At 44.3% G+C, this 15,995-nt stretch overlaps 1 protein-coding gene across 2 annotated transcripts in view; it reads right to left on the bottom strand.

Moving 5' to 3' along the window:
* LOC410044 (rho GTPase-activating protein 20) overlaps positions 1-15,995 on the bottom strand; it is a 171,187-nt gene that overhangs the window by 124,922 nt on the left and 30,270 nt on the right. For both annotated transcript variants that reach the window (XM_016911124.2, XM_016911123.2), the window contains exons 2-3: positions 9,141-9,330; positions 8,863-9,047 (exon numbers count right to left, since the gene is read on the bottom strand). In XM_016911124.2, the coding sequence (XP_016766613.2) occupies positions 8,863-9,047; positions 9,141-9,330 (375 nt within the window). The remainder of the gene's footprint in view (positions 1-8,862; positions 9,048-9,140; positions 9,331-15,995) is intronic.

The raw sequence follows: 15,995 nt of genomic DNA, 5'->3' as shown, positions 1-15,995 counted from the left end.
TGCTCGGTCGTGTCGATGCGTTTCTTATTGTCAGATACGTATCTACGTTAAGGCGCGCACGCGTTGCGTGTGCCCATGCATTTATGCATCGCATTATTACGCGCCGGTGATGCCGAGCATACGCCGTGACCCATTCATTTCCGAGCCTTGTATCCTCGAAAACTCCAATCCTAGATTAATTATGAATTATTCATATTCATGAGATTATATATACATCTATCTATATATATACATATATATTTCGAAGCCTGAAGAAAAAGACAGACAGAGAGAGAGAGAGAAGACTTTATAAATCGTTTTAGAAACTAAAAAAATTCCCCTCGGCAACCTTCTCATTAAACTCTTTCCCTCCATCAACATCCAACTTTATTTTCCCGATGTTGAGCGAGCGAACAAAACGAAAGGAAAGCGTTCCCGGCTACCGGGATTGGATTATAATTCATAGGGGGACAGAGACGAAGAGGATTCCTCTCTAGGTTCGTGGAATAGCGATAGATCATCTCGATCGTAGGCGATTATAACCCGGTGAATATTATCGGAACACGCTACGCCGTGTCCAATTTTTCGTCGTCCCGTTTCTCCCTCCTCCTCTTCCCGTCTCCTCCTCTGGAGGAGGCAGATTTTAATTACACGTCCGCGCGCGACCGTCCCCTTTCGAGACCGCGTGTACGATACTATCCAAGGAAAAGGGGGATGGGGTGTCTACTCTCGCGAGCTCCCCTCCCGAATAATCGAGACCGTGTGTTATTAGAGATCGTGCGTGGGCGTTTCAACCACCCATTATTATTTTATAGTCGCCGGCTCTCTCTATAAAGATCCCCACCGTCTTCCCTGTCGAGATCGAAGATCGATAAACGAGGATGCACCTGCGGAGTGGTATCAAGTTATACCACCCTCCATCCTTGTCACGTCGATTGGAGAAGGAGAAGGAGGAGGAGGAGGATGTCAATATGACGGTTTCCTATTCCATTTATGTAAATCACCGTCTCTCAGCCGGGAGGAGAATGAATTTTCATCCCCGACCGGTCGTTAATAATATACGCCGATCGAGGGTTTAAAAATATAGGCCGAGATATGGCTTTCTTTCCCCCTGACGCAGGTTGCTGCTGCGTGAAATATTAATTAATAATCTGGGACGATAAAGGGGTTTGTAATTGAGTTATTTGAGGAATTTTTTCACGACCCTGTTGAATATCGTTGATGAAATATGAATCGAAAATATCATAATGTCGGAATAGGGAAACTTGAAAAAGGAGGAAGAGAACTCTATTTTTGGATTTTTTCTTTTCTTGTATTCTTAAAAGTGTAAGACTTGTACAACGTGGAAAATTTGAAATCGGATCTCGGAAATTTTTAAGAGTCGTGAAATACTTTTCACTGATTTTTATTATGCTTGTAATTATCAATTTTATTATTTAATTTTTCTCTGAAAAAATGCAAAAAGCGCGAGGCAAGATCAATTCGTTTTACATTGAAATCTAACGATCCATAAGATTCGTATTCGAACGGCCGACTACTTTGCGTTTAATCTCGGCAATTAACGGAACTAGCCACTTTTTTTTTATTAAAATTACGAGTATTGCGAGAATTCATTACAATTCGAGATTCTAATTGCCACGTCCGGCGAAAATGTAAAAAGAGATCTTATAACCGACGAAATGAATCGTTCGTTCGCGTTTTTCCACGCGTCACACTTCAACGATCGGCCTCTACTTCTTCGATTTATCGACACCAAACGTTCAAACATTTCAAACAGCAATCACGCGTGTAACTCGTTTCCGCGTTGTCCCAGTTTCCTCAAATTATAGCGAATTGATGACAAATCCGTGAAAAAAGAGGCAAGCAGGAACAAACGATTCACGAGTAAGTTCTTTCCTCCTACGTTTCGTCCAATTTCCCCCACGATTTGTTGACGCAACCGAGAAAGAGTTCAAAGATCATTTATTTACAACACGTAGACGACGACAACAGCAAACAGAATATTCTTTAATAATTTCAAAACGAATGTCTTAATTTAAACACTCGTCGATTTATCTCTCTATTTTATACATATTTATAGAGTGTTAATATATCAGTGGATATTTTTAAATTTCTTATCGTTGTTGTTATTATTATTATTACCTAATTTCTATGTCGACGGAAGACGCTTTTTTTCGAGAGATCGATGTTTCAAGAACGAAAATTATCCGAGACACAAAGTCCAAGTAACGTGTCATCACATGGTTTCAGAAAATGACGAGAGCGAGCTGAGTGGGTTGTTTGTAAATCCCTTTATTCTTTCATCGTCGAGTTAACAACGCTCGAAAAGTACGTTCATCTTCGTCGCTAACGAGAGCGTTGGCCGTGCGTCGGTCAACGGAGAAAGCAGATTTGCGGTTGAGAAAAGAAAAAAGAAAGAAAGAAAGAAAGAGAAAAATCCTCTTCTCTTCTCTTTCACACCTTAGTTACACTTGTACGCGTTATCGTCGATTACCCAAGCAGTTATAATCGATATTTCTCCTCGATCATCGTTTCTTCACAGTCGTAAAGAATGGCGTTACACCGTGACGAGCAGGTTGAACAAGAGGCAAGAGTATCGAAATGGAAACGAATCGATGACGCGGAAAGGGAGCGATATTTGAATTCCAGCAAGGATTATTACGACTTACGTGGCCGCGATACCAATGAAAATTTATCGATCCGTCACGATCAACCATCGATTCTGCCCGGTTTAGATCGTAATTCCATCTGGTCACACCTTATTCTCGCCGCTCAACAACTGATTAACGAGTCCGATCCGAGCTTTATAATTCCACGGTTATGCAATCGAGCCGTTCGAAAGGCTAACAACAGCAGACAGAGGCGGGAGAGTAAATCGTTAACGAACTTATTCTTTACCCGTGCAAGAAAAAATCCATTTGATAGCCTTTCTTTCGTTCCCTTCCGTTCGACACGATATTTCAAGATCGGTCAAGAAAGGGTGGCAATCCTTGTGGCTGCGACAGATAGGATGAAAATTTTTTTGAAAAATGGACAGACAATGGCGAAGGTGTAAAATTGAAGGGAGGGAAGATACACGCGCGTCTACCACGAAACGCACTTTCTCTTGCCGTGCGAGATAAAAGCGTGCCGCGATGCGAATGTTTCGCGATTTTCTAGGGAGGACAGGTTTGATTAATGCGTCTATCGAGTCTTCTCGTGTTCCCTCTTCCGATTCTTTTTCGACAATCTTTTCGTTTCTTCCTTTAAAAAGAGGGAAGAAGAAAGAACGTAGGCAGGATGATAAAGTTGGGATACTTTTTCTTTCGTCTACGAAATTTGCCAACTCTCGATTTCGTCTCGAGATCTCGAAAATCGTGATCCGTGAAAATAATTGGAATCGAGATTTGTGTTTCATTATAGAGAAGGATGGCTTGAAAAATATCAAGAAAAATTCTGAGAAGAGATTTCATAGATAAACCGAGAACATATAGACATCGTGAACAAGTATAAATTTACGTGCAATTTTATTATTCTAACGATTAATTCGCGAAATAGTTTGGAACTGACGTTACGGTATTCGTCGAGGGTGGGAAAAAAAAGAAATTAAGAATCGATAAGGGAACTGGTCCCATTAGCGGGGTGCAATCAAAATGATTGAACTTATGGGTTCCCGTATTTATCATTTCCCGTTACTATCGTGTTTCTCATTCCATGACCACTCAACGCCCCCGAAAGGCGTCACCGAAATAAATGTCACCACCTAAAAGGCGAACCTCGCAGGTGATTAAGCCATGTCGGCCAACTTTTTATTTTTTCCTCTTTCTCCCTCCCTCTTTCGATTCCTCGTTCGAAAACCCGATTTCATTCTTATCCACGCGCTGAAAGCTCGCGGGCACGTTACACATAATCCGACCGATGGAATTTCTTTGTCGGTGGAGACAAGGCTGCGAAGGACGTAGATGGAAAGGCTGAAATCACGGCTATTAAACATACCAGATTCGTTTGACGTGACAAATATACAGGGATCCCGTCGACAGGCTTCCAAACGTGCAATTTTTTTATTCGGGGGGCGAAAAAATTAATAGATGCGTCTTTTCCTTTCTAAAATAAACGAGCCTCTTGTTTCTTTAGAAGAAAGAATTTCCTTCTATCTTCCATTCCCCTCCCCCCTTTCAATTATAGAAATGGTATTTTATCTTTCTCAAAGAAGGAGAAAATTAATGATGAATTCGAGATTTGAATATATTTTCGTGTATCTAAATATGAAAGAAAATTGCAAAATGGAAGAAAGATTCGTGCGAAATGCAGGCGTACATCCATGATACAAAATTAAATGCGCGATAATTCGATAAGTATATGGATCGAGAGACGATATCTTGGAATATGTCTCGAAAATTCGAAATACGATAAAGAGAGAAAGGAAGAGAGGAGAAACGGCGGAAAATTAATGAAACGATATGCGATCGTCTCTGACATTATCGCAGAAAGAGAGAGAATACCGACGACTCGAGCTCCTCTTCATCACTTTGGTCATCATCGATGGAACAGTAATGGCGGACGACGAGCTCTCTGGAGGAGCTAGACGTAATTTTATTCGCATTAGGGCATCGTTCGTCGATTCGATCAACTTTGTTCGTCTCTCTTTCTCTTCCATTCTCGCGATGAGGGAGAGGGGAGGGGGAAAAAAAAGGGAAAACGCAGAAAGTGGAGCGATATTACGGAGCTTAACGTGGAGAAAAAAAAAAAAAAGAGGGACGAACGTGGACGCGCAGGAAAGTGGATGATCGTAGTGGCATTTTGTCGGGAAAGTGGACTGCTTGGATACCGGATCGCCGAGAATGGTTTCGATTTCATCTTCGACAAGGGTCTCATTTTTCTCGATGGACGGGGAGGGAGGGGGGAGGTGGACACGTTCCAGTTTAATTTTTGCACGACGCACACCGCGGCGGGAAAGTCCTTTACCTCGATATCGGCTTGCAAGAATTTTCTAGCCGCTTCTCCTACCCGATTCCGCGCGGTGGAAAGGAAAGGAAACGGAACGATTCGTGCGCGAGCAGCGAAAAAATAAAGATTTAATCTGGGTTCGTCGAATTTGAGCGATGATCGAAGCGTGGACGAGTTCTAAATAATTTATTCCATATATTCTCCGACGAGAGAGACGCGACTTTCGACGACACGTTCTCCGCGATTCTTTCCAAGATTTCTCACGGGAGAAGAAACTTTCTTTAGAAATTGAAACTCGGAGACTCTGTCTTCTCTTGCCGTGATACGTATTGACGCGAATTCACCGTGATATAAATATAATTTCAAGAGGAAAAAAAAAAAGAAAGAAAGAGAGAGAGAGAGAGAGAAGAATAAAATTACAAAGTGTTATTCGTACGTGAAAGTAAATTTCGAAATTTCGAGAATGATATACAGGGAAATTGAGTATTAAATTTTTTTTTTCTTTACGTTTAACACACGTAACAAATTTCCTCTCCTTAATGCGATTAATAATCATTTGTAGCAATAATTTAACGATATCAACCTACCAATTTCGAACCGCGTAAAAACGAAACTTCACATCCACTTCATATCCAAACGCTTGTAAGCATTTATTACCTTCCTGGTCTCGCGCACCACGAGATCGTTAACCGAAACTCAATTCTACGCGTCTGTACGCTCTAATTAGCATGGATCTACGAGCGATTCGTATCGCGAAATTCGGTCACGGAATATCGGCGCTCTATCCGTTTTCGGATCGATCTTCGAAAAGAGCCTCCTCTTCGAGGAGAAATCCACGCTTGGGTCGGAAAAAGAAAAAAGAAATTCGACGGACCGGCTGCTTCTCTCTTCCCCGAGTGTGCAATCTCTCCGACGAAACTCGACGAAAGTCGCAAGAACGACGGAGATCCGCGAAATCACCGGTTCTCGAGCGTGCTTTCACCGCGAAAAAAACGTGAACCCTGATCCACCAAGTGAATATTAACCACGACGAGGACGGGTAACGACACGATACGACCAAATATGATCAGCCGTATGATTATCCCGTGCGGATCGAGTCATTTTTGTATCTGATTCATCCTTTATTCCTAGCAAAACTCGACTCCGGAAATCTACAGATTGAAAAAGATTCTTGCGAACGTTCAACGATCTTTGAAACTTATATATATATATATATATATATATATATATATACACACACGCGGATCCATTAATTCTCCTTACGATATAATTACGGATAAATAAAGTACTCCGCTCGAATCGAAAGATGTTAATGCTTCCACGTCGGATATGTAAATAAGTATCTTCCCAACTATTTCTCCTAATGACGCGGCTTTTCTTTCTTCCTCTTTTCTCTTCATCCACGCGCGGTTTGAATATCTCCACTGCATCACCATTACACGTCCTCCCTTATCCTCCCTAATTACGCTCGAGCGTAATTAACCAATCACGCCGTCCCCTTCCGTAAACAAAGGAGAGAAGCAAGGAGTGGTGAATAAGTGAATCGCGAATACACGAATGCTCGTCGCGGGTAAAAATGAGAGAAGGCGAAAGAGAGGGCGTTGGTCGGGTGAGGGAGCGGGTTGTCGCATTCCAGGTTGGTGGTAGTTGAGGGCTCGGGGCAATGAGGCGCAGGTGCACGTGCGCATCGCGATGCAACCACTTGCAACTCTTGAAGCCGCGCCGCCATGAACGCGCAAAAACGTAATTTACGGTGGTGGAGAGGAGGGGAGGAGAGAAAGGGGACGAAAGATAGGCGAAAGATGATCGAAAAGGGGGAGGATACATCGCGTCCTTCCGAAATTCTACGCTCAATTGCTCGAAGGGAGGGAAACGATACAAAAGAGGGATACTTTTCCAGGAATCCTTCGAGGTTTCTCGAAGGGAAAAGGGAGAGAGAAGGAGAAGGGTGACCCACAGGACTCGAAGAATCCTTCTGACCGAGCAAATAACGCACACACCTTCTCGCGTTCTCTCGTTGGAGAGAGAAAAACCGAGGAAGAAGAAGATCTCTCCCTCGATTCGCAGCTGCGCGATTGCTTCTAATTGCCCGCTTCCAAAGTGAAATTGCAGGAGAGGAGATGGCAGGCGCGAACAACGCGGCGGCGGCGACGACGACAACGGGATAAAAAGGGTTGGAGGGAAGAAGAGAAGAGCGGGTTCGTGATTCCCGCTTCAGAAACGTTCGCAACTGCTCGCTCGAAACGATTTTCACTAATTAACCTTCGCTCCCGGCAGAGGGTTTTGCGTCATCATCCCGACAATCGCGGAGATCGACCTCGACCACCTTCCTACACCACGTGTAGGAAAGACTCGGCTGACGTTCGCCAAAGTCTCCGCTTTTCCTTTCGCGACGCGATCTGACGAAGAATAATACCATCGACGGTTGATCGATCGCTATGACGAATCGAAGAGAGAGAGAGAAAAAGGAAAATCGAACACTCACGGAATCTTTATGTTCTAAAGTAGCGATAGATCGTCATAAGTTAGGAGAAACCTAAGTTTGAATTCATACATTTTTACTTATAAGTCGAGAGCAAAGAAAGGAAAAAAGAAACGCTAGTATTACTTTGGTTTAAGCAAGTTCAAAGGCGGATCGACAGATTTCATTCGAGGGCAAGCTTCAAAATCGATCTACTAAAAGAAAAAGAAAAAAAGAACTTACACCGCAATTAATGCGCGCGTCGATATTCGTAAAAAAGGATCCTCGTCCCAGATCGATCGGGCACGGTCTTACGTTCGCGTGCTTTTTGCCCTGAAACTTCGTTATCAATGACCATCACCGTCGTCTCACCGGTTCGAATAAAGAAGGTAGGCGTTTCCCGCGCAACGATCTCTCGCTCGCGCGAGGAGGAGAGGCTTTTTCACTTTACGAGGCAGTTGCATCTTCAGCCGAGTTCCTTCTGGCCTGCCGGTCTTGTAAAAGTCAATATTTATGAGGATGCTAACCACCGTCATCGCTCATCCCGACTCGTTAACCAGCTCCGCCGGCGTGGCTTTGTGTTTACACCCGAAGGACACCCATCCACTTTATCGTCAGCCCTAAGAAAACACGTCCGTCCACGAGTGGGCAGCAAGCAGCCTCCCCCTTCGCGGCCACCCGATCGCCTTATCAGCGATATTTTCCACGCTTGTTTTTAGTGAAAACAGGAGAGGGACGACGATCTCGCACGCTTTCTTGCTTTCCTCGGGATTGGACTTTGGAACGAGGCGAACTTCTGCCTTCTGGCTACTCGTCCAACGGTATTTACATTGTTGTGTAAGAAACTTGGATGGGAGAGGCAACTAACGAGATATTGAATTCTAACGAGAGGAAGGGTTCGAGAGGGGAATGTCGAGGAAACGCGAATTCAATTGAACGTATGCGACTGGAAATTAAATTCTGAGGAATGTACACGTAGGATTTTTTTTTCTTTTCTTCTTTTCTTTTTTTTTTTTTTTCCTTTTGTTGGGTTTAAAAGAATCTTGGAAGGTAAACGCGGGATACGTTTGGATAGAGAGATTTTCGCGTGCGCGATCATCTGGAATTCCCTTTCGCGAAAGGTTACACAGGTTGGAAGAGTCAAACGTAATTGCGACACGCTAGGAGAAAGGCAACGTGCTCGAAGTAACAGGTGCCGCGCGAACTTGAATAACGCGGCACGCTCCGAGTGCTGCCATCTCTCGACCCAGGCTACCAGTCGCAACCTTGCGATAGATCACGAATCGGTCGATAAGAAGAGCCCTACCTATCCGTGTACGAAACTGGCCAACGAGAACTCGAGCAATAGCGAACAAGTACTTGAGCGAAATAAAAATTAGGAAAATTTTTTTAAAAAGATTCAAATGTAACGTGAAAAATCGGAGATCTCTGATTGATCTTTTTTATAAATTAAAGATATGCACGTTAAATAGAGAGCAAAATACGTATCAACTCACCCTCTGGCAATGTTCAGAAGTGACCACGGAGAGATCCGCGAGCGGTTGAAAGATGACATCGTGAAATTCGGGATAATTTCGCGCCAGGGGCCGTGCGTACAATTCTTTCGCGCTGCACAAAGCTTCGTGATACTCCTCTTCTGCATGCAACAACTTTTCCGTGGCTCTGTATCTCCTGTCCGTATCTGTAACACGATAAAAAGCAAACGTCGATCCGTGTATGAGTATCGTTTCTTTTTTTCCCAAAATAAAATCAGATCGAACCAGTCGAGACTCACCTCCTATCGGATCGTACTGTCTCGCCGAGTCCTCGATCAACAAAACTTCCCCGTGCAACAATCCCACATCTGCGGCTGGATCGACCTCGGCTCGAGAACCGGCGAGCAACAATCTCGGTCTGCAGACCCGATACTTTAATAACACGGGTGCAACCACGGATGAAATAGCTCCAGGAGACACTCCAGGTAGCTATAATCAGACAAGGGAGATCCCTGATAAATATGCAGCAATGATAAGCCAGTTGCAAGGAGAATGTTTGTTTGCAAATGCAAAAGTTGTAAATACGCAAAAGAAAGAATATTAGGATAATATCAATTGGATTTCGAAACATCTCCAACATTTTATCAAATGTGAATTATATCGCGAATAAACGATTAAGAATTAATCGTTTAAGAGATTCACATTTTTCCACCTGATATGCGAAAAAAATTAAGATAATCATTCGTATCGATACTCAATCATGGAATATTGCGTAACGAGATTGAAAAGATGTAATTTCACACTCGATTTAAAGCATTTCAACACTTGCTCCGTTTTCCACGAAGCAAAAATATACATCGGATCCTAATTATAAGGGGAAACCGGCCGATCGTAAAAGAAGGGACAAGGTTAGAACTGGAAATACCTTCGGTTATTACCGCACATTATCCTGCCCAATTCTTTCACGCTCCAAAAGCGCCGATATTTCAACTTTCCACAAATTAGAAACTCGAACGATCCGTGTAAAATCGAATCGGATCGGATCAAATCGAATCGATCGAATCATCGACCCGGATTCCGTAAAATGGTAACAAACGCGTGTCCACGGTTTTACGAAGCGCAAACACAATTACACTCGATCGTGTACACACCCTCGTTTCCCGAATTCCACGAATTCCAGCACGACACTGGCGAACCAACTTTGACAATGAAGTCGAATCGAGATGGCCACAACCCTATATTCGAGATGGCCTCGCCCGACACGAAACGAAAATTATCGTAACGTGTTGTTGCACGTTGAGAGCTGGCCACGTTTCGCCCACCGTGCTTAACCCGCGACCTCGCAGGTAACCTTACGCCGCGGCTGCAATTATCGCTGGCACAGTAACGGGCCACGGACAATGCAATTTAATCTCGGTTTACAACGATACGCCGGGCCAGCTTACACCCGACATCGGACGCCGATCTTTCCTAATCGTCGTTCTCGGAATGGGTTCCGAGAGAGAGAGAGAGAGGTGGACGCAAGAAGAATCGAAATTCTTTCTCGCTCGGTTATAAATAATCGAAGGGAGGGGAGGGGTAAGCTCGGGATGATGATGATCCGGCACGATCGTTCGATACGATCGGTATGATTCGGAAGAATCCGGTAGTAGCAGGATCGATACTTAGAACCGTTGTATACCGTTAATCATATCGAATATTCTTTTTTTTTTCTCGTAAAACCGCTCGTTTACGCCCAGCTCAGGAATTCGGTGCATTTGTTCCCCCCTCCCGTTTTCGTTCGGCCGCGCATTCCTCCCCCCAACGAGGACTCTCGAGCACCCAGGCCTGGCTAAAAGGTAGAACCGCATTCTTGCCGATTATCGAACACAGAACGTCGTCACGCGTCTTTTATTACGCAAACCGTGTTCGTATGAAAGAAATTATGAAACCCTTAAACGGCGATAATGTACGGGGATAATGTTACGCGATAAGATCGAGCTGCTTCGATATCAAAGGTGTTTAAAGGCGGGATAGGTTGAGAACGAGACAGAGAGAGAGAGAAAAAAAATAAAATGTGACCGATCCACGCGAGGCCCTCCGAGCTCGGTCTTTCCTCCTCCGGTTAATCGAGCGGCGGATGAAAATGCGATTAAAAGAAAAGGAACGGCCGAGGGGATTACTCGTTTGGCTCGCGTTACAAGTCGCTTTTATATATATATATATCGTTGGACGATTCTCATCGGTTCATCACGGTTGTATACGAGAAATATCCCCACAAGACGTATATACCGACATTTCGTTTAAACGAGAAACGCATTATCTTCGTTGGCCAAGTTTTTTCAACACACTCTCGGATCAGAAGGAGCTCGCGCTTACGCCCACTCTCGTTTTTAATAAACCCGAAACCAGAATCGTAAAACTGAATCTAAATTGCATAATTATACAATCTGTCTCCCTCCCTCGGTTTCTCTCGTTCTCTCCTCGTATTTACAAGTTCGAATTTCCAAGTTCGATCCTTTCCTCCCTTAATAATCCCTCCTCCACTTTCGTCCCCTCCGCTCGTAACCCTGGCGCATCGCCAATCTTTCCTCCCTTTTCCCGTATCGGCGTGTACACGCGAAATAAACGTAAGAGGAAGCGGGATTATAAATTGGCGGGAGATACGAGCACACATCCCCCACGGAACACAGGCGTCTTAAAAGCGGCCTTATTCGGCCAAAAGTAAATGCTTCACGTCCCGCGGTCAGCTCGCCTGCCGCTTTATATTGTAATTAAACATTTGATACGAAGCAGACGTACATACACGGGCCCCCGCTCGAGCGTCCCTCACGCGATTGCACTTTATGGATGTTAATATTAGGCTAACGATCGTTGCCTGCTGCTTTTTTTAACGTATCATATGCCCGTCCTCCTGGACAGCAACAAAATTACAAGTCGCTCGAGCCAAACGGTTCCAACAGATTCTCTCTCCCTCTCTCTCTCTCTCTCTTTGTCTCTTGGAGGAGAAAAACGAGAGACGATCGCGAGCCGCGCGCGAATCACTCGAGCCCCTGCCGACCGGAAATTGCCTCTAATTGCCTCGCAAACTTTCATTCTTCATCCTGAATATCCGCGGCTCTCTCCCTCTCTCTCTATGTCTTTCGATTAAATCCCTCGCCATTAAGCTTAATCGGATTTCGCTTTATCATCCCCGTCCTTCGTTCCAACGAACACGACTTACAAAAGCAGACGCCTCTTTGTCATGTTGAACGCAACCGGCAACTTGTTAGCTGCTCTGAACTGCGTTTGCCAACATCGATATATCTCGATGCATCTCCGCGTGTAGCGAAATCGTATATCGTCCACTTGGAGTGGATTCGTCCACTCGGAACGGATATAATACGTGGTTCCTCCACGCATCGATACTTTCCTTTCCTTTCTTCAGAAGACGTTACCTGAACGCTCTCTGAAACGCCACGATTCGTTCTTTTCACTCGTCAAGATCCTGAGGATATCGATTGTTAACGGTACGACAATTGAGAGAAAAAGGATGCACGTTAAGAGAAATTGTCTCGTTATTATTGAAACTATTATAGAGAAGAATCCAATTCATGACTATTAGTCGATGAACCGTCAAAAGATTTTGAATAAGAGAGATATCACGAATGCCTTCCCAATTCTCTCTCTCAGTAATTCCAAAAACTATCCAGAAAGCGACAAAAATCAAGTACGAAGCCTATCGAAGCGAAATCGTAGCGTGTCTTCCAGCGTGCTCGTTGGAAACACGTATACACAGCGGCATCCTGTCCCTCCCAGATTCATTACGGGACAATGAGCGTCGTTACATGGATCACAAGCAAGCCCATTCCGTCGAGGCGGAAGAGGGCAGACTGTTTCGAGTGGTGACGAGCGGGAGGAGCCGCCGGTCGATGCAACGCGTCGATTAATTTCACCCTCGAAGAAGAAGAGGAGGAGGAGGAAGAGGAAGAAGAACTACATCGAAACCGTCCATCATCCAACTCTCGATTTAAACTAAAGATCAGAGTTTCAATTTCTATTCACACGCGTGACGTAATAACGTTTCGGCTCGGTTCACGCGATGAACGGGTTAGGATAAATCTAACGGAGTTTCGTACTTTTCAATTTTCGAAATGGATGGACAAAGCGTGGTCAGGTTTCAGGTTGGATTTTCGACTTGGCACGAGACCAATTTTTTCAATTCGGAGAATTACATCATTGGTCAATTACGAGGAGGGGTTGGAGGAAAGCGATCGCGGTGGAGGATGATTGAGAGCTGCGCGCGTGTCGGCAATTTTATTGTTTTATTAGAGCCGAGGGGAATCTATTTGACGAGTTAACGGGCGACATTCTTTCGACGATACGATTTTAGACGTGGGTTAACTCGGGAGGAGGTTGCAAAGAGCAACTAGAATTTGTTGGGATTTTTAAATATAAGTCGTGCTGATACGTAACGTTTGTCTTTGAACGAATAATATAAATTTCGTTACGATTTGCTTCTTGGTAAGTGTACGCGCTTGCCGAAACATCGTTACCCAATAACGACGGCTGCCAATAATGGATCGAGAGGTATGATTGTCGTGCAACCGAGAGAACGAAGGACATACCAAGTAAGTATATATAGCTCGAAATAGTGGTGGCACGGACAAGAATGCAAGTACGTAGTACGCAGACAGACTTTGCTAAGATCGTCTAGCACTGCCTTAAACGCGTACGTTTAAAAGAATAGATACGAGAAGAATTAATCAATCGATATGGGATCGGAAAAATATCGTGGAACGATAAAAATTTAATCGTAACAAGCACAAATGTAATAGTAATAATAATTCGTTGTTCAGAATTAGAAAGAAAAAATTACGCTTGGGCCAAAAATTGTTCATTGAAGTAACTATATATTGCAGTGTACATTGGATTCTTGCCGAGAGATCTCGTTTCAGAGTTGGAAATTTCAGTGTTGATCCATTGGAAAGTAAAAAATATCGAATAAAGTTACTTCAAACGATTACTATTTGACATTAAAGTAATTTATTCGTAACTTCAACTATTAAATCTTCACTGTCCAGTTTCTTAATACCAACTGATCTTCCTTCGATACTTTCGTGATCTTTCAACAAATCTCCTCTCCCTCTCCGCGAAAAAATTGTGGAGCCAATTTTCGGATCCCTAATCGAGTTCAATAATCGTCTCGACAGTCGGCACACATGCGTAGACGACCGGGTATGGGGTCGCTCGCGCAAAAAACGCGTGTGAATGTGGACGCGGTGGTGGAAGGCGTGTTGGTGCGTTCTAAGCCTCGCCCATGCTAGAGAACCAATTCGTCGAAGCAACCACCAACGGGCCTCTCCCGTTCCTTTCGAATCGAATCGAATCGAATCGAATCTGCCACGACGACAAATGGACGCGGCCGAGGAGAGGCCTGTTTGCCGCGTCGATTCGTGAGAACACGGGCGTTAAATGAAAAATCGCCATTCAGCGCGCGGATCGGCCGTGATGCGCGCGATGCATTATACATCGCGGGTTGAAAACTATCGTTCCACCTGAAATCGTTCCGCGAGGGAATTCCGATGAACCCGCGCCTCTATGCACCGATGCCTCTTTGACTACGACGCGATCCTTCCTCTCCACTCTCGAGTCCTTGAACGTCTGTGTATGTATTCGAATTTCCACTCGAGTCTCCCGATAAAAGCGTTGCATAGCCAAGTGGGAGCGCGCGCGTTAAATTGCGTCGCGAAATTTAATTCCATTTATCCTTCTTCTCTTCCTTATCGAGTCGAAAACGATCCTCTCGCTTTTGGATTATTCGAAATTGAAAATTTCACGTTCGTCCACGATAAAACGGAGCATAAAGCACGATAAAAACTTATCCCGCACGCGTGAATGAATCACTCGGAACGGGCCGTAAAGAAGTGACGCAAGAGTTTTTTTGTTCACCGCAGAGAGTCGCGGGCAGAGGACAGATCGTTGAAGTTGAACAATCAACCCATCGGCCATTTTGTCGATGAAATACTTCGGATCGAAATTCGTCGCACAATGGGCGCGTTTCCCGAATCATGGAAAGCTGTTGCGACAGGAAACGCGGATACACCGCGGTATTTCCGCTAGTTGACTCTCGAGGCTAAAGCTTCTATTTACGCTCTGTGAAACCGTTCGCAATGAAACCGTTAATAGCCGTTCGCTATTATAAAAAGAGAGACGATAACAAAGAAGATTTCGTGGAAGACGAGCCAGGAGAATTTTCTGCTCTTTCCGTTCCGGATAATTAATCTCGTCTCTCAGAGGTGGCGAACGCGCCGCGTCAAAAATAGTTAAAATCGAGCCACATATGCGGTTGACCCGGTTTCGGGACGCCACATGTTCCTCGCAAGAACGAGTTCCGTTTATCTCGACGTTAACATCGTGTTGCCCTGCCTTCTCCAGCCGCATTAACGACACTCGTGAGATTAATAGCGCGAACAACACAGCGACGCGGAGGAGGCGATTATCTTTATGACAACGAATTCGACGTAGTATGGAAGGCGATAGTTAAGTCGGATCCACGACCGTGTGTGTGATTCACGAACGACGACGATGGTTCATTCGTGACGAATCATTCGTCCGATCGAATACGATTTCTCTGTTATCTTGAAAAAGAAAAGAAAAAAGTTCCGCTCGATTTTAAGACGCATTTTAACTTGGCGATCGACCGATTGTATCGAGGTGGAAAGGAAACTGAAGAAAATGTCAAGAAAAGTTTCACGTAAAAGTACAATAAAATTACAAGTAACATTATATAAATCGAATACTTATATCTCAAGAGAAGATTATTTTTCAATCGAAATTAAATAAAGTTTAATAACGATCAATCGACAAGATACTGATACACGCATTTTTCTTTCTTTTACTTTTATTTATACGCGCATCCGCAAGTCTCTATTCCGAGATAATTGTTGATAAACCCAAAGAGAAACGGACGTGCATTTCCCGATTTACCTTAGTCATCCGTGCACCCACTTGTTTGCTTGTTCACAGATCGCAAAGTGGTGGTCTATTGTCGCGGTCGAAAGAACTCGCCTAGGATCTCCCTCGTTTCGCTCACTCACGAGCCGGGCCACGCACTCGAGAATAGACTCGGTCTAAATTTGCATGACCCAATCAGGGGCCACTGATCCTCCCCATCGTCGAAAGCAAATTTCCTG

The sequence above is a fragment of the Apis mellifera genome, linkage group LG3 (assembly GCF_003254395.2).
Source record: "Apis mellifera strain DH4 linkage group LG3, Amel_HAv3.1, whole genome shotgun sequence".
NCBI lineage: Eukaryota > Metazoa > Arthropoda > Insecta > Hymenoptera > Apidae > Apis > Apis mellifera.
The sequence above is the reverse complement of the archived record's forward strand: the minus strand, read 5'-3'. Positions and strand labels throughout refer to the sequence as shown.